Here is an 18,605-nt window from a genome sequence, read left to right as displayed (position 1 = left end):
ATTTGTCAATAGAAAAAATATGAATTACAGTAAAAAAACGGATGCACAAAACAAAGAATCATTCCAAACGTTTGAAGAGTCTATAAGAATCTATACGTTCTGTAATTGCTCTAAATGAACATCAAGGAAGGAATACAGATATTTTAGTTATCTAAAGATAAAAGTTAAACTCATCAGCCTCAAGTTACTCAGCAACAGTATACATGTAAAGAAAGTGCATCTTTATGGACTTTTATCACATGTCTTTGTCAGTGTGTCAAATAATATTTCAGCGCTGTAGATGCATAGAATTGTGCAGGTGTTCATGTTCTTCTGTCCTCCCGTTGTTAGTAACAGTTGGGTTTGAAGGGGAGGGCAAAGGGCCTCCACATTATACTAATTGGTTGCCTATTATGCGGGGAACTTTATAAAACTAACCAGATTTCACCTATAGGGCCGAAAACTGCTGTTACTTTCCTTCAGAATAAAGTATGTAATTGTCCCTGTGGAAAAAAAGAACTGATCTATTAAATTGAGACATTATAAATGTGTAGCTGTAATATCATGTGTATCAGGCTTTCATTAGAAATCGTGCCTCTTGTGAATTTGGTGTATAATGCATTTTATTACGTTCAGGCTAAAGACACTTTTAGTGTAATTTTATTACCCGAAGCTATGTTTCAAAACTCAACACCTATTTATGAAAACACACACAATAGTACAAATCTGTGAAGGGGAATTAACCAGGAGGTATGAATGTTATTAATAAGTTCCTGGTATCCACTAAATTTGAATCTAATCTATCTTTTGTGGCCCGTACATTTCCCGGTACATGTACGCGAATGTTTCAAATTCTGCACCGCATCATATCCCATGTTTCACTGCTCCCTCGCAATCAGGCGTCTTATTTTGAAACGCGCTGCCGGAAGTCGCTTCGCTGTGGGGGCCACCTGACCGCGCGAGCTGAGAACGTGTGCGGCGCTAATGGCTGCCAGGGAGAGAGAGGAAGACAACAAATGAACCCCAGAGGAAAAGATTCAAAGGTGGGTCTGATAGGATGACAACTTGCGGCACATCCACCGCGGCACCTCCCGCGCTGGGACCATTGTCTCTCCCGCTGTTGCTACTCGTCCGCTCGGCTCGCAGGTGTGTTTGGAGGAAGATTTGATGGCACACACACACACACGCACGCACGCACACACACAAAAACGTGCACGTAGGCGAACACACGCATGACCCGAGCGTTGGTTCACGTTAGCAGCCGCGGGTTTGACTCCCCGTTTAAAGGGCTGCGCTCCGGCGCCCGCGCGCGTGCGTCTCCCGGCCGAGCGCGTGAGAGCCGGACTCTTTGTTAGCGGCCGTTGACGTCCTTAAGCTAGCTAATGACGCTAGCGTCATTAGCTAGCGTTAGCCGCGGGTGGTCCGGCCACACGGCGGTTGGCCCGTCAGCCAATCGGCCGTGTGCTCGTGTAAATTAGCCCCGCTAGCGAGTTGGTTTACGCTCCGTTCAGAGAGACTCAGGTTTTCACTCCCGACTTTTTGAGAGCCAGCTGATCCACAAGCGCGTGTCTACGGTCACATTTAATGAGCGTCAAAGTTATGACGTTGGTCCACTGAACAGTCACGTCCAGGTGAGCTTGAACTCTCAATGCGAAGGTAACGATTGTGAGTTTTGTTGCGTTGTTTACTTTATTTTGGGTCAGTTTGGTGAACAGATTGAAAGTTGTAGTTTAATAGTTTTTAATAAGGTCAATTAAAGAGGTTGTCTGAATGGGTTAAATTTAGATTGGCATATGCCATTTGAATAATTATTTAATTATGTATTATGCAACTATTATAGTATTATTAATACTAATAACAAAGTTATGCTTCATTGTCCAAGGAGTCCATTAATCAGATAATTGTGAAATACATTAACAATTAAGGCCATAATAAAACATTTTTACATTCTGTATTTCCTGCTTACTGGACGCGACGATGTGCTGCTGTTCATTTGTATTCTATGATGTAACTTTAATATCTTTGGATTTTGTTGTCACCCTGCACTAATTCATTATTTGATTATTAATTTCACATCTACTCTTTACGAAGCAGTATTTTCATCCAGTCACATGGGCTGAATTCATTAGGATACCTGGTTGCAAAAGCGAGAGTATTTGCCCCGACAGGTGTATCGGGATTATGTTACCAAACAATAAGGATGAGCGACTCATGGCATGATTTACTGACCCGTGAGCTTTTTTCCACACATCTCATTTTAAACGTAAACTAATTTGCAGCACAAGGCCTGAGTGGCACGGTGAACTATGGGGGAGAATCACATGCTGTAAAACGCAATAACCTTGTGACAGATACCAGTTTGTGAAACCAGCTGTCACTTTTTAACTCAGTGGCACATTGTTGTGGCTCTGAAATGAGGTGCGGTTGGACACGCAGTCCTGTGAATGTGCTGATAACGTTTGTGCAGGAGTGGGTCGTAGGTTGCCTCATTAAGTTGTCTTTTTAATAAAGCGATTCCCACAGCCGCTGTTCTTATATGATGTGCTCTGCCGTCGTATTGGATCACAATAACAGACGCAACAAGGGATGGTGTGGACGAAGTATTATTGTTTATGCTTGAGGAAGCAAGAGCACATGTCAATTATGTATCAAACTACCAGCCGCCATCTTTCCCCGGCATGCCAATCAAGTTGGGATTGAGGCAGTCACATCCGTATAAACCCTCCAGGGGAGAATTTAGATCTACTGATGTACTGGAAACAAGGGCGAGAAGAGTGTATCCCAATTTTAAGAGAAATGCTCTTTGTGTTTAGGGAAAGATGTCAGGTTTACTGGTCCACAGGAGGGAGCAACATTAAAATAAATTAGACTTTTAAGGATGTCTTGGGGGGTCTTGCCCTGAGAGAAAAAGCCTAATAATATACTAATAAATATAAATAAATAAATATTCATATCTTTTTTTTTTTTTATATTTGAAAAAATAAAAATGAAAGCGCACACAACCAAAGCAATCCTTTGGATGCTTGCGTGATTGTTGCTGTAGCCTCATAAGTGAACACGCCTGCTCTTTGTCCACAGTGAGGACTAGGATGGTAAGCAGCCAGCCGAAGTACGAGCTGATCCAGGTGGTGGGTCGGGGCAGTTACGGCGTGGTCTATGAGGCGGTGGTGAAGCGCACGGGGGCCCGGGTGGCGGTGAAGAAGATCCGCTGCCACTCTCCGGAGAATGTGGAACTGGCACTGCGGGAGTTCTGGGCCCTCAGCAGCATCCAAAGCCAGCACCCGAACGTCATCCACCTGGAGGAGTGTATCCTGCAGCGGGACCAGCTGGCCCAGAGGATGAACCACGGCTCCAGCGCTCCGCTCTACCTGGAGGTGAGGAGACACCATTCACTTCACTTTACCCGTTTGGCACGGCGGTGATGCTGCAGTGGTGTTGCCTGATAAAGATGGTACACACAAACATAATATTGGCGACACCATGTAGCATTTAGGTCGTGAATTGATGTTGATTTCCTCTTTTATGTGGCCAAACACTGAATGTTTGTAGCTAAGACAAATAATCTGGACTTTTACTTGGAGTTGCTGGGCTAGAAGCGTCACTGAGGGATTCTTAGCTGAGGTTACACTCTTTTTATATATATTTTTTTTGTCTGCAAAGAGGTGTTGCAAAGGTTAATGACGGATGGGTGGCGGCCTCATAAAACACAATCCGACCCCTTCATCACAAGCAGCAATAGCATCTGATTAACTTTTCTTCAGAGTTCATCAAGGCCATAAATTGTATAAATAATGCAAAAGTTGACAGGACAGTTTCTGGCCAATCGTTGGTAGTGCTGGCCATCAGAGTTTTATTCTTCTTTTTCTTTTCTACTGTGTCCTCCAGGTTTGCATTAGTTTTCGATAGACACAAAGTAGCGCTCGCCTGTGCTTTATAATAAGGAGGAATAACCAGACTGTCAAGTGCGGGACAATTAGCGGCAGTAGAAATGCAGCTCTGGATACCAGATAAGTGTCAGACAACATCTCGCCTACAGCTGTCCGTGTTGCTAACATATGCTCTTGGAAAATACCGAATAGTAACTGTGGCTCTGGGAGAAAACGACGGCGTGTTATTATATTGTAGTCTATCATGATTAGTGGAAATGATTTGGTCATTAGCTCGGGCTGGCGGCCCCAACAACCATAAACCTCAATTTTTAATTGGCTGCGTCAGATCAGTCAATGTTATCTTATTATCTGCCTCGCACAGTTGCCCTTTACCTCGGACTGTTGCTGCTTACACGCCTACCAGCAGCAGATCGTGTTAATAACTGCGTGCTGAATCTTTGTTGGCAAGTACCAAGGACAAACATTCCGCTCCAGGAGTCGCAGACATGCTGGCGGATCTCAGCCAGGAGGGGAATCTAGCTCAACCCGCTGTAATCAAAATGATATGTAATGCGTTGGAAGCCTGTTTTCATTCACTAAGTGTACCACGTTAGCGGCCGACACGCTTAGCCTATTTGTCCCCCCCCACTGTTGACATATTGCCGTTGAGTAACTCTTCTGAGACGACGTAGAAAAATATCAGGCGCTCCAAACACTGGCACTTGGAATAATCAATAACCGCGTGCGTGCGAAGCATAAGCAGAGGAACTGGAAGCCGGTAGTTGGGTTTGTGATGTCTCCGGCCTCTCGTGTCCCCGCAGTCACATAAAGGAGTCGCCTCCCTGCCTGATTACAGGCTGTCGGCGGCGCGCGGGGCTTTTGTCAGACCGCGCGTTCTGTTTTTCTGCTGCGCTGGCATTGGACACACTCCCAGAATCCCCTTTTCATTCCAGCCCCCTTTATTATTATTTTTTTTTTATTGCTCTGTAATGTTCCAGTGCGTGCGTACAGAAAGAACAAATGGTAATAGGGCGGAATTATCCGACCGCGCCGACTGTGGGCCGATCTGCATCCCTTCTTTCTCCGGCTTCTGCGGCTCGTGGCCCGTCGGGACAATTTTCAGCCATTTGTTTCCAGCAGGGGTTCCACTGGGAACTGTCTACTGCAACCATTCAGAGCGTTTGTGTTGCCTATGAATGACATGGCATCCGAAAAGCTCAGTGTGTGGTTGTAGCCGGCCTCATCTGACACTGGAACCGGTTTTTGCTCTTCAACAAACAGTAACTTTAAGGACACAGACACTTCTCCCTCCTTTCAATCGACTTCTTGTTTGACTTTTTAATGTTATTTCAACTACCTTCATTGCTTACGGCCTTTTCCTACCAGGCGTGTGAGTTGTGTGAGAAAGTAATCATCACCAAACAGTTAAAAAAGGTATTTGGACATGCGAGATGATGTAGATGTACAGATGCAGCTGTGATGTAGTCGAGATTATTTTATTGCAGAGCTGCAGCTTTTCAGTGTCTAATATAAAACGCCGTCAATCATATTCCAGGAACGCATCCCCTTTAATCTTAATTTAATGTGAGACGGATAAACCCTCACTGGTTGGTGGTCTGCCGTCAAAAAGGGAGATTAAATGAACTCCCTTCCTGCAGCAGGTATAAAAGATGAGAGGCCTCTCTTGCACTTTCTGGTTGGATGCTAAACTGCGTTTGGTTGTCTCAGTTCCTGTACATCTGTTATGAATACAAAGCTTGTTCAATTCTGAGTGACATTTTCTCCCCCTTTTACACCGCAGAGATGTTTCCCACTGTATCAATAATCACGTCCGCTAGACGCAACCGCGGTGATATAATCGATCTGTCTGTTGTGATTTGATCTAACGCTTGACACAGAGCTCACACTCTTTGTTCAATAGCCATTTGTTTTTGTGTCAAATCTTTTGCCGTGTTCAGGAAAGTTGCAGTAACTCTGCAGGTTAGAGTTTATTCACTTGCATGGTGTGACGTTAGTTTCACTATTGGAGATGTGGAGATGTTTTTGTTAAAAGTTAAGTTAAAATAATTGAGTCTCCTCCGACCGATCGTTCAGCCCGAGACCACCGATGGTGCCAATGACCTGATCAAAATGCAGCAAAAACCTTCAGCAAAGTACAAGGAAATTCAGTCTGACATATTAGCAAAGCTAATGTGCAGCATGAAGGGGCGGAGCGTCCCGTCGCCAGAGGTCACGCGCTGACTTTGTCCCTTTTTTCCCGACGCAGCTGGTGGAGACGTCTCTGAAGGGCGAGATCACATTCGACCCGTGCTGTGCCTACTACTTGTGGTTCGTCATGGACTTCTGCGACGGCGGCGACATGAACGCCTACCTGCTGTCCCGCAAGCCCAGCCGCAAGACCAACACCAGCTTCATGCTGCAGCTGGGCAGCGCCCTGGCCTTCCTGCACCGCAACCAGATCATCCACCGCGACCTCAAACCAGACAACATCCTCATCTCGCAGGCCTGCACGCCGGCCGGCTCCTCCGAGCCCACCCTCAAGGTGGCCGACTTCGGCCTCAGCAAGGTCTGCTCCGCCTCCGGGCTCAACCCGGGGGAGCCCGCCAGCGTCAACAAGTGCTTCCTGTCCACGGCGTGCGGCACGGACTTCTACATGGCCCCGGAGGTCTGGGAGGGCCACTACACGGCCAAGGCGGACATCTTCGCCCTGGGAGTGATCATCTGGGCCATGGTGGAGCGCATCACCTTCGTGGACGTGGAGACTCAGAAGGAGCTGCTGGGCAGCTACGTGCAGCAGGGCTCAGAGATTGTTCCCCTGGGGGAGGCCCTGCTGGAGAACCCAAAGATGGAGCTGCTGATCCCCGCCAGGAAGAAGAGCATGAACTGCCACATGAAGCAGCTGATCAGGGAGATGCTGTCGGCCAACCCCCAGGAGCGGCCCGACGCCGTCGAACTGGAGCTGCGGCTGGTGCGCATCGCCTGCAGAGAGCTGGACTGGGACACGTGATGGCTGACACGCACACGTCTCATTAGCTACGGATACTTTCATCAAACTCTGGAAGAATAATTAGAGTAGTCGTTGTTCGTGTCGTGGCTAAACTTCATTCACTGTCTGAGCACATGCTCAGCTGGGTCTTTTTATACCGGGGGGGGGAGAAGTGCTCCGAATTGCAGCTTAGTCTCAGGCTAATCACATCCCAGCTTCCTCTGCCTGCTCACAGAATCACTCACGCGTGCTACAGGAGAAGAATGACCCCAAAAAGGACTGTTATTCAATGAGGAGAGAAAGTCAAAGTCAAACTGAGACAGTTCGTCTGCAAATACCACCCTGGACTCGGTGCTAATTATTATTAAATGCAATATGAGACATTATCCTGTGACCATTACGGCGTACATTAACACACAATCCCCTCAATGTGTTGGATGTCGCTTTGACAGAACCTGACTTGCAAACTGATTTGAGCCTGGTAACGTGACCACCAGCAACCATAACAGTGTTTCCCTTAGCTTCACTGCTCTGGGGCATTCGGCATTAAATGCAGATCTGCCCTGAATGCTCAGGTAAGAAAATCTGCAACATGGTGGTATTTGTTGACACAGCCAGTAGGGTCGGGCTTCTTGTCTTTGGCTTGAAAACCCTTATTCGCACAGGCTTCTCTGTTGGTTTTATGGGTGGGGAACATTTTATCAGTCAGCGACCAGCCAGCTGGGCCTTGTGGTCATATTCGTCCTCTTTCTGCCCGTCACACTCTTGGAGATAAAGTTGCCTGGTCCCAGACCAGTGTAGCAGAATGTATAACGACTGGGACTTTAATTATGTAGAGCCTTAAACACAGAACACCATGGGGGTTCTTTGTTGGAGAGCACTGCTTTGTTGCAACTTGGTTATTATTTTTTATAGTTCTAACCATTAGGTACGACTCTTAATTACTCAAATCGTGTTGTATAGTCTTTCCAGTGCTCCAACAAAAAAAGAAAAATGACCATAAATACTGGTACGGTGGCTTTATCTGCTTTCTTTTGCCGCTGACTCTCGCTCATTCTTGGGCAAAATTAAACTTGGTATAAAAGACTTAAAGTTCACTACTCTAAATTGGTGTTGATTTTTGTAAGATTATAGTTTTAAATCTTTAATCTTACATAATCTAATCACAAATAACACTCATAATATTTAGAAGTAACCATGAAATCATGCCGGCTGACAGGGAAGCCGTCGCTACGGTTACCTAATTAACGTTAACACTGTGAGTTTGACTTTCTATTGTCCGTAAACAGCCGGTCTGAACGCACTTCTTGTCCCATTGTTTGCTTAGCCGATGGGCACAATGTCCCAGACTGTGGAAAAAGTAAGTAAGTTGTAATGAACCAGAATGATCCTTTTTTAGTAGTAGTAGTAAAAGCACAGTAAAGCGAGCAGATTGGCCCGAGCTCAGAGGACTTTGTGGATGACTCCAACACGCGGCCAACAAATCCTTATGTTGCTTAAACATAAATTGAATTATCTAAAAAGGTTGAGCTGCAGTGACATTAATATTCACCTCGGAGTCAATTTAGTAAATTTTAATAAGTGAAAAAAAAATGAAAGCGGGAGCGATTCAGTGACACACTGAAAGCACTTTGGTTGTTTCTATTTATTCCTCATAAACTACCTGCTGCATCTTCTGCAGGAGCTCTGAGAGGCTGGACGCCGTGTGATAACTGCGCCGCTGTTTGTTTACCAGGAGAACACAATGTCAGCCAACGGTCTACTTATGCATGCAGTGTCTCTCACCTTCAGGGACAGAAGACACCAGCGCACACAATCCTCCATGAGCCAGAGGATCTGTCTTTCTTTTTTAAGGAGGGGGGGACATAATACTGTTGTGTTTTAACTTGATCTCCTCTCCCTGCTCCTGGTTCCCTTTGGCTCTGGATCTTACAGTAATCCCGTTCTTCATGCTTGCGACAGGCTAATTCTAAGCCTATTAAGTTGTTGCAGCACTTGGCAGCGGATCATGCTCGGGACCCCTTTTGCCTTTCAGGTCAAATCGAATTTTAGCACTTATACTAATTTTACAGGAACATGTTAAAACAGTCGTGGCTTCTTCGCTGTCAGAATTGTGCAGAAAAATTCTTTTTGCCAATATTTACCTGCTAAATGACCTTCAACCTTCTGTCCAGATGCAATTGAGATTTGCCTTTTTTTAAAAATTCTCCCATTTCTCTTTAATTCTAAAGTGGCCTCGTTGATATTGCAATCGAACACCGAACTGGCAGTTGTTGTGCTTGAGACGGGCCTTTGGTGTGAATATTTATGCCACAAATCACCATCAGAACCTGCCCTTCACCGCAGGGCGTCTATGCTGCTTGTGGTATTTGTGCTCTTCTTGTTCGTGGAGGTCAAGCTCGGACCCAAAGCAGGTCCCGTCCGGAGCTCTCAGCAGAGCGCAGGATGCAGAGATTTCTTCCTTCGCTTCCAGTTTGAGACGTTTGCCAAACAGATACTTGGGTCTGGGGTATGAAGACATTTCAGTCTTTGATGAATGAAATTCCTTTTGCACATGTGTAAATACTGTATAGGATAAAGGGTGTTTGTGTACATTTGACTGGGGGTGTGTGCTCTGTTTTCAAGAGCCTGACTTCTGCTGTGACGGGTTCAGTTTTTCTTCAGCTCTTAATTGTGTTTTTGTGCGTTCGTATGTCTTAATTTCTGCTTCTTGTCGTGGCTGAGAAGCTTTAGGGATCAGATTTCCAGCATTCCTCCTGTAACGGATGTTCGGATCATCTCAAATGTTTGAAATGTCTCGATTTCCAGGAGATATCAGAGCGGATTTGTGATGCATATTCAAATAAATACATCGGTGGAAGATGAAGACCACCCAGTACAACCTAAGACCAAGCTTCTTACGCTCTTTTCTATCAACAATTTTGCTCTTATGTCATTGTAACACCTTTTTGAAGAGATTAAATGACGTTTATCAAGAAGTGGTGTGAAAACCTGTCACTGTTGAATTGATTTTTAATAAAATCGAATCAAATCCTAATGGAATTTCTTGTGGAAATGCTGCATGCAAATGGCTTTTGAAATTGTCCATTTCCTCCGCAGCTCATGTTCCGTGGGCCCTTTGTCACAGGTAATGGCTTTGATTCACTTCACCTGATGACCTGATCATTAAAGACGCCGCGAGCTAAATGAACCGTGTTCTCCCGACTGCTTTTATCCTCTGGAATATGTTTTGTCATGTGGAGCCAAGGTAAGTCAGCGAATGTTAATATCATCCCCTACACTAAAGGAACAACGAGACTGGACATTATCCTTTGCCTCCTGGTCTTAAAATGAAGCGCTCCATTTTATTTTCCAACCCTCCACAGGGCGGTTTATTTATGAATATGAAAACCACCGCTGTCAGGAAGTCCTCAAGCATCGTGGAGATGTGCGTCTCACCAAAGGGTCTGTCCAGCCGTCCGGGCCGAGTAGACCACGTTAAAGGGACACTTCACCCAAATGTTTGCAATGGAGGTCAAAAGTGCCGAGTTAGCAATGGTGACATTCATGGGAAATATGCAAGGTTAAATCAAACCGACAGTTTTCTTAGTCTCTACTGTAAAGAGATTTAAGAAAATTGGAAATAACAATTTAACATAATACGTTTTATTGATTTGCAGCAATAACAATATTTTTTTATTACGAGACGTGTGACCAGCCAGTTACTCATGGCGACTGGTTACAGCCTTTCCTTTCGTGGAACTTGCTGTAAATTATAATTTGCACTGGATTCCCGTTACAAGGTGTTGACTGTGCTCTGGCGGCGGTCATTCCTCAAGGCCGCCATCTGCCTCCGTGAACTGCAGACACAGCTGGACAGCCTCTGGACGACCGGCGTCAGAGGCACGTCTTGACCTCAAACATGTGGCCTTGGCCGCCGGCGCTGTGGACGCTGGATGTTTGGCACACGTTGGGTGGTGATGGATGATTACCCAACGAGGAGGGAGCGCTGATGCTTCCGTCTGCGACCCGTCTCTCCTTCTGTGCTGAACCTTCTTGACCTCTCTGATGAACGAAGGCCACGTCTTCTGTACCATCGACGAGAATCACTTCAAGCCGACGCAGCATTAGCGGCCTACCGGGAAGCTCGGGAAGCATCAGACTCCGCCGATCGGGACACACTCTCTATGGAGACCTCAATCCTCATTCTTTTGGTTGTATTGGGTCAGTTGTGACATAATGTAGTTTAAACTGTCTAAAGATGTTTAACTCTGTAGTGTAGAATTCTTTGCCTTGAGGCATTGCTTATGCTTCTTCTGTTTGACTACATACTGTATATGTTTTAGTTATTTGTGTTCAGATGGTACGTTGCATTTTGATGCTGGATATAAAGAAAGTTCAAAACGGGTCGTGTGTCCTCTTTATTTTAGGTGCTTTCCTTTTAAGAACTACAACCTGTTTCTAATCTTCAGTTTCCCAGGATTCAAGGAAACAGGTTGTTGACGTCGGCATAAAGTATGAATGCGATTAGTAATCTATTTAGTTTTTCCAATAATGGCTTACTTTCTTAATACAAGCTGTTCATTCCACTCGCACCTGGATTGATTAAACGGAGTGAATATGTACAGGTGACGTAAATGAGCTACAAGCAGAATCGGAAAAATAGAGTCCGTCAGTTATGGCACTTTATATGGCGGTTAATGATTAGCACTGATAATCCTTATGTTTCCATGACAGAAGTTACAATAGGTCCAAGCATTGGAAACATAATGTAGTTGATTGGTTTTGTATTCTTGTAGGAAGCACACTGCAGAGCTCGGTCCATTCTCATATTTGATATTTTAAAGTGGATTGTGATTCATTCTGATTACCGGTCATATTGGTAGAAATGCCATTTTCCTTCTTAATCTAAATGCAGGACACAAAGTGACTTTCTGGTCCTCACCAAGCGCTCGCAGCCCGTTGGCCTGTGTGAGGGAATTATTTCACTGGAAGTAATTATCATTTTTCTATGAAACTGGCTGCAACTTATTACATAGCAACAAGACGAGGCGTCCCAGGAAGAACGTGACCCGGTAGCCGACGCTGAAGTCCGTCCTCCCCGTGGAGAAGCCTTTTGTTTGCAGAAAATAATTCATTTTCTAAAACACCAGAACATTTGTTCCTCTGGCGTTATAACGTCAGTGTGCAGCGCTGGTGCTGCTTGGAAACGTTACTCTGCATTGAATCAAGATGTTGCAAGCTAAGCTACGTGAACATGGCATGAAAAGCATGTTTAAATAAAGATGCTGTATGTTAAGGTCAAACAATACAACTTCACTTTGCATTGCTTTGGCATTCACATTTTGTCAGAGTGCCAGAATGAATTTGTTCCCAATTTGTAAAGCCGGGGCAGGGGAAGCTCCTCCAGGGCTTCACCCGGATGCGATGAAGGGAGCTCAATTATCTCCTGTTAACCGAACACCTCGCTGACCTCAGCCGCGAAGAAGCCGACCTCAGCGAGGCAGGACGTGGGCAGAGGGCGTTCTATGCATCAATTCAGCTGTTTTATCAAATCGTAAGGAAATATCAAGCGAAATAAACACTAGGTAGGGCGGACCTCCATGTGTGCCAGCTGTAGTCTTTAAATAAAAACCCTTTTGTCTCGACTGTATATCAGATGCTTTCTTGCTCTCATGGTCTCTTTTTGAACTGCAACTAAACTTTAAGGTGGAACTAAACTTTCCACCAAACAGTAACTGTCCGTCGTGCCGTGCATTTAGTTCCGTTAGCTATGATAACTTTGTTAGCTTCATTAGCTTCATTAGCATCATTAGCCCTGTTGGCCAAGCTCGGTTCAGTCTGTTGTTGTCAGAGATGAACACACACGTTTTATATTCAAGAGTAGAATTTTTAAAAGTGAAAATATTTGTAGTGCAGGTTGTGGAGCAGACGGTAGAAAGTGGTAAGCTGCTCCAGGAATGTAACGTTTTTCCGAAGCTTTTGGACACCAACAGATGTGAAGTTGAGACCATTTATGAAATCTCTTTTATTGTGTCCCTCGATTCAGAGTTCCTGCCCTTGTGTGTTTGCTGCTGTCAGTTTTCACCTGTCCTCCATTAGCCCTGCTGTCGCCTGTCCCTCCTTATCGCCCTCCTTGGGTGCTGTATTTAGTCTGTTTGCTCCCCTCTACATTCTGTGTATTCTCTATATAACACTTTCTGTTAGCGGGCTGGCCATTACATGCCATTAGTTGTATGTGGTTACTTTTGTTATTTCTTGGACTCTTACAATGCCATAACCCCATTTTTTTGCGTGTTCCCCACGATTTGTTGTACTTTAAATTCTCTTCTTTGATTTGTGCCAATATATTCCACCGGTAATATAATCATGTTGGCATATATTTTACTGGCATGTCGTCCACTTGCCTCTTCTCAATCTCTCTCAATTGTCCCATCGTAATAAAGAATGAATGAAAGGGCCTCGGTGTGTCTTTCTTTCTTGTGGCACATGGGGCTTTCCTGGGCCGAATGTGCCTGAGACCACAGGAGCCCCAGCAGGTTAAACTCCGCCATGTTGTTCAGGGCGTCTACGTTCTCAGGGATAAACCCCAGACCCAAAGCAGCGTCTCACCAGGGGAGCTGGAGGCCGGCGTGAGGAGCTGAAAGGCCTGCTGGGATTGCATGACGAGCCAGATAGACGTCTTTGTTTGCTGCTGTTGGTGCTCAGCGGGGCCTTTTCAAAAAAAAAATAATAATAAAGTCTGGACTGAAAGAAAGCCAAACCTGCTGAATGTGAGCAGACTTCAAACTCCAGACGCATTTGAAAAAGAAAAATTGTATCTTGGGATCCGACAGAGCTGAAGATTGACAGCTGTAGAGGAATTAATAATTCATAGATTGTGCAGATATTCAGAGGAGGGGAAATAGAGGAGGGGACGGAGGGAAATAGATCCAGAACGCAGAATCCAGAGCCCAACAAATAAGAATAAACAGCTGGGTTTTACAAATCCAAATGTGAATTCAGGCCCGTGGGACAACCTGAACATTATTCTAAGCCTTTCTGGCCCGTATTGTGCTCCAACGCGTGAGGAATAAGTCGCTGGGATTGCTTGCAGCAATGTGAGTGAAGAGCACGGGCGAGCCAGAGGACATCGTGAGAAGCTACCAGCGATGGAGACGGACGTCTGCCCAATTGACGAAGTCTAATGGTGTGACGTTCTCCGTCAGCTCTGTGTTTGCCTTCACTGGCGGCCCCCTGCTGCAGTTTGTGGGCTAAAAGAGGCTAAAACGCTGTGCAGAAATGCAGAGTTTGGGGAGTATTATACTCAGGGTAATTTATGCCGTTGAATGTGGCAGCTTTCATATTTGACCTTTTCTTATATTGCTGACATTAGAGACATATGGAATTTTATCTGTTTTTCATGCATTTTGCAGATGCATTGATATTCAGCCTCCTCCTGACGAGCGCATGCTGTTACTGTGATGATTAAGCGAAGGAGAAAAATATATAGCAAAAACCTGACATTTGAGGCTTTAAATGATTTCTTACTACAGGGTATTTTATGCATTTGCAGCAGCACACACACACTGGCTGCTATAGATCAGCTTTCAATGCATGGAATGGCAACTTTTTGGCAGGATAATATTTCCCCTGACCACCTTCTATTCTTTGTGCGAATAATATTTGGTCAGTAGCTTATTTAGTGATGAAAATAGGAATAAAACGTCACAAGGCAGAAAAGGAGTAGTAGACGTACCTGTAATAGATTGCGACAAGGCTACGAACTGTGGGTGAGGATTGACTTCAAAGGAGCTCAATGAAGAAACCCGTATTTGTGACAGTAAAATCAATGTTCTTTTTTCTCCCCTTCTCTCTATTTTTATACCAGAATGCGGCTTTCTAAGCGAGTGCCATTGTCAGATACTCATGAAACGCTCGGAGTGAGCGGGCTTTAATTGATATGACTGTTATTAGAATTCCTCTGTGCTTGATATTTGTATAATAAACTATAATCCATACCTCTCACTTGGCTGTGTGTGAAATGATGTGGAGGAGGATTAGCGGGTCCCTGGAGAAATCTCCCACTGAGCTTACTTCACTTTCATGTATTCACTTTTGTCTGCATGCTGCTAACGGTCCTGTCTATGGTAAAAAAAAAACCCACACACATAAAAAAGAACCCTTGAGAGTGCTAATTAAGTGATTCCTTTTTGCAAAGTGATTCTGATAGCATGTCTCTAGCACATGCTAAATGTGTCGTTTTGATGAAGATACTCTCTGAAGATTTTGAGCACCTATCCGTTCATTCTTTTTGAATCGAGTCGTGATGGGCGACAGCTATTGCGTTTGAAATGGCTCAGCTTGTCTTTTCAAATGCGCCGTGTGTTTTTCTTATTTAGTGCTTCCTTTTTTCTTTTTTTCCACATTTACCGCTGTGCCCGTGCTCTCTGAGCAGCCATTAATAATTGTCCCCACCGCACAATGAAGTGCCTCTGGGCCTGACGATGCACGGGCCTGCTGCAGAACAAGACCCCCGGACACCCTTCAGCTGAAAGGCACGCAGGCTTAAAACCATGTTGTTTTTCCACCAGAGGGCAACATGCGTGCTGAAATCCACAAACACCCCTAATGTCTTATATACTCCACACTCCCGTAGTTGTAAATCCCATCAACATCCCCAATACAATGCCATCGACAGTCATTTTTTTAAATAGTGTTAGTAGTAAAACTAGAAAATTAAAGCTTTGCTTCACCTCCGATATCCCTGTGAGAAATATAAAAACTGCCCATTGTATATTTTTCTTTTTCCAAAAGAAGCTGTAATGCTTTTATGTGCTTTAAATGCAACACAAGCGTACATTGTGGCTGTAAATAAAGCACACGTTACATCGCTTCCACCTTTAGGTGTCTCTCAAGCTCTGTGCAGGCCCTGTTGTCTAGCCAGCGCAGATAAATGGCACCTCGTTAATCAAATCTGCATGAGTGCGCTCAGGTTGCCATGGCAATAATTATCAGAGCTGCCTAATTAACTTTCTCAATTGCTTAATGATATACGACCCTCTGAACTCCTTTTTTTTTCTCTCTCTCTAATCCAAGTTGTTGTGTTTTTTTCATTTTTTTTTTTTTATTCCTCCATTTTCGTTCCCCAGTGTTAGTCCGTGACGGCCAAGATAATAGAAATTACAGAGAAATTAAATTCAGCACCACATCATTTCCTCTCTGCCCAGCCCAGTCTATTCTGGAGCTGAGACAAATGAGGGGAGGGTGGGAGAGAGAGAGAGAGAGGGGGGGGAGGAGGGGGTCTGTCACATGCAGCACCAGCACATGTTACTGAATGCCGACGCACGTCTGGCCCGTACAGTGTGCGACTCGCATGCTCTGCCTCCCCGCCGTGACCTGAAGGTTGGGAGCAGCGGTCCCGTCGTCCCTGATCAGCCAGGCGAAGCTCCTGAGAAACAGACGAGACAAGGGGAACCGCACCTGGTGACACCCGCACCCGCCGTCCCGTCCTCCGTCACGCCCGGCCTCCCGCTCCGTCTACTGCCGTCTCTTTACGGCCTCCTGTCAACCCGCCACCAACCCCCCCCCCCCACCCCTCCTCCCCCCTCACCGGCTGCAGTCCTGCCGACTCCCCAAACAAAAGTTTAGAAGTTGTGCGCGAAAAGCAATTGCGCCGCTAGTGGACGAAGCGTCCGACTGCTGCCCTTCGGGAAAATGTAGTTTCTCGACCTGATTGTACTTCAGTTCTGGAGTATCTTTCTTATGCAACCAAGACACAGAAGAAAAGGCCACAATTTGCATCCCATCATCTGACAAAATGTCAGTGTCAGTTTCTTTCTAGTTTCTTTCCCCCCCTCCCGCAACAATCCGGGGCGCGTAGGCGGGTCGAATACCAATATGGAGACGCAACTGGACGTGTTCTGTTGTGAAACGGAGTCAATGATGACACATGACATCCCCTACGTCGTCGGTTATTTAAACCCAAACTAACCTGGCGGTTTTTTGCAGCCTCGGGGCGTTTGCGAGCGAAGGGATCCTTCGTGTTGCTGGGCAGCGGGAGGAGAACACAAGGAAAAAATAACAAAGTCCCATTTGGTAAAGTATCACATGAATCATTGTATGAGGATATGTTGAAGGCTCTTTGAACATTGGCTTTTATACCTACGTTGGAGCAATTTAAATTTTGACGACCACAATTCCACAAAAACTGGGCAAGCTCAATCTGTTAACGAAGATCAGACCCGAACGGCTCCTAAAAGCCGGGTTGTTTTCTTGACATTTCCAAGGTCGCAAAGGAGCCTCGGCTCGATGTGGCGTTTGAGGACGTGGTGGAAGCCCGGTTTCCGTTCACGTTGCTCCGCTCCGTGGCCTCCGAGGCCATGTTGTGTGCCGAAACCCCCCCCCCCCCCAAAAAACGCCCGTACGGACCCAACGCCTGAGTCCTGGGATCAGTGCTGGGTTAGCGGACCGCAGGGCCTGGAAGAGTTCATGTGATTAACTCACTGCAACCACCATCAGGAGGTTTTATGGGACTGGGTCAAATCAAAGCTTTGGCAAACCAAAGAAATCCTCACAGTGCGGTTACAACCAATGTCTGCCATATGTCTGGCACCGCCCGCCGACACAGTGTGATACCATTCCCCCCGTTTTATTTCTAATTTCACAAACAACCCGACCCCTCCTCCTTTAGAACCTACCTACCCGAGGCCTTAATTGTACCTGCTGCCTTTTGTTGCTTTAAAGCCAGTGGGGGAAAAGTGGCGGGGGAAAGATTATCTGTGTAACACCTCGGCACTGCATCGCCGTGTATTTCTCCTCTTGTGAGTGGATTTCATGGTTGAGAGTGCAATTTGAAATAGGATTAAATGCAGGTGTCGGGTAGTGTTAGCTAAACCTCTTTATGCCAGGTACACTTGAGAGAAGTCTGTCACTGCGTCCGCTTGAACCCTTTCTCCATTGAGCATCGCTTGAGGGGGGACACTTTAAATATTATATTATTAAAACGTATTTGTAGTCATCAAAGGGATGTGACACGCTGTTTTGGTTTGGAAAATGAAGAAGAAGAAGAAGAAAAAAATACACGTGTGCATGTACTTCCAACGTGGGAGCCAAATGCAGCCCTTTGTTTTTAGGGGGACATAAAAAAAAAACGTCTCCTTTTTCCTGCCTAAGTGCCTCGGTGACAGCGGTCGGCCCCGCAGAGAGGGTGCATTCCTGGGACGGCCACTGGCAGCGCCGGGGCTGAGATGCCCCGGCCCTCCGCTGCCACAGCTTCCGCACACAGCAGTGAGTCCCGCTGGAAAAACCACACGTTCTTCCGCCTTGTGTAACCGGCGCGGGGGGGTTGGCTGTAAAGACGAGGGAGGGCTGGAGGGGGAGGGATTATGGACCGATTGACGGCGAGGGGAAAAAAAAGGAGCAGTGAGGTTTTTTAAGGTCAAACATTGAAAACAAAGTGGAGTAGTGTAATAGATTAGCCCGAAGCTAGCGTCTGCAGCGGAACCCAAATATTCCCAAAGTGGACACAAACAACGCAGGTTCTAATTTTAAAGAGCCGGGGATTCAGTCATTCGTTCTCCTTCTTCTTTGGTTGAACACGTGCTGAACAAATGACTCAAGCGGCTGCAGTCTTTGAAATGAAAAAGCAGCACGTTTTAGCCGCGTTGGCCTCTGTCAAGGCCCGTTAGAGCTTGCAGCTAAACTTCTTTCAAGGCGCGAAGCTGCACCGATCAGTGTCGTTTGTATTAACAGCGGTTCGGATGACCGAAAGGTCTCGGCCACAGTCCCGAACCTCCGAAACGTACCACTAA

At 45.8% G+C, this 18,605-nt stretch overlaps 2 protein-coding genes across 9 annotated transcripts in view; one reads left to right on the top strand and one right to left on the bottom strand.

Annotated features, from left to right (window-relative positions):
• rpl15 (ribosomal protein L15) overlaps positions 1–18,605 on the bottom strand; it is a 338,976-nt gene that overhangs the window by 73,976 nt on the left and 246,395 nt on the right. The window lies entirely within an intron of this gene.
• pdik1l (PDLIM1 interacting kinase 1 like) lies at positions 898–9,871 on the top strand. Of its 7 annotated transcripts, none has more exons than XR_005713259.2 (4): positions 908–1,022; positions 3,058–3,353; positions 6,115–7,409; positions 8,516–9,871. XR_005713259.2 is itself a non-coding variant. In XM_040188840.2 (3 exons), exons 2-3 carry the CDS (start codon positions 3,069–3,071, stop codon positions 6,853–6,855), a joined length of 1,026 nt encoding a protein of 341 aa, XP_040044774.1. In that variant the 5' UTR covers positions 898–1,022; positions 3,058–3,068; the 3' UTR covers positions 6,856–9,871. The 7 variants fall into 7 exon arrangements, 4 of the variants coding, with proteins under 4 accessions (XP_040044774.1, XP_040044775.1, XP_040044776.1 ...); XR_013450873.1 differs by having other exon boundaries at positions 940–1,125; XR_013450874.1 differs by lacking the exon at positions 908–1,022 and adding an exon at positions 1,156–1,610.

The sequence above is a fragment of the Gasterosteus aculeatus genome, chromosome 10, assembly GCF_964276395.1.
Source record: "Gasterosteus aculeatus chromosome 10, fGasAcu3.hap1.1, whole genome shotgun sequence".
Lineage (NCBI taxonomy): Eukaryota > Metazoa > Chordata > Actinopteri > Perciformes > Gasterosteidae > Gasterosteus > Gasterosteus aculeatus.
This window is presented reverse-complemented; position numbering and strand designations above follow the sequence as displayed.

What these genes read in the sequence shown, in the direction of transcription:
- pdik1l (XM_040188840.2), top strand. Translation starts at nt 3,069, where the DNA reads ATGGTAAGCAGCCAGCCGAAGTACGAGCTGATCCAGGTGGTGGGTCGG. An exon ending in GCGCTCCGCTCTACCTGGAG is followed by an intron (nt 3,354 to 6,114) that starts GTGAGGAGACAC and finishes TTCCCGACGCAG; the next exon opens with CTGGTGGAGACGTCTCTGAA.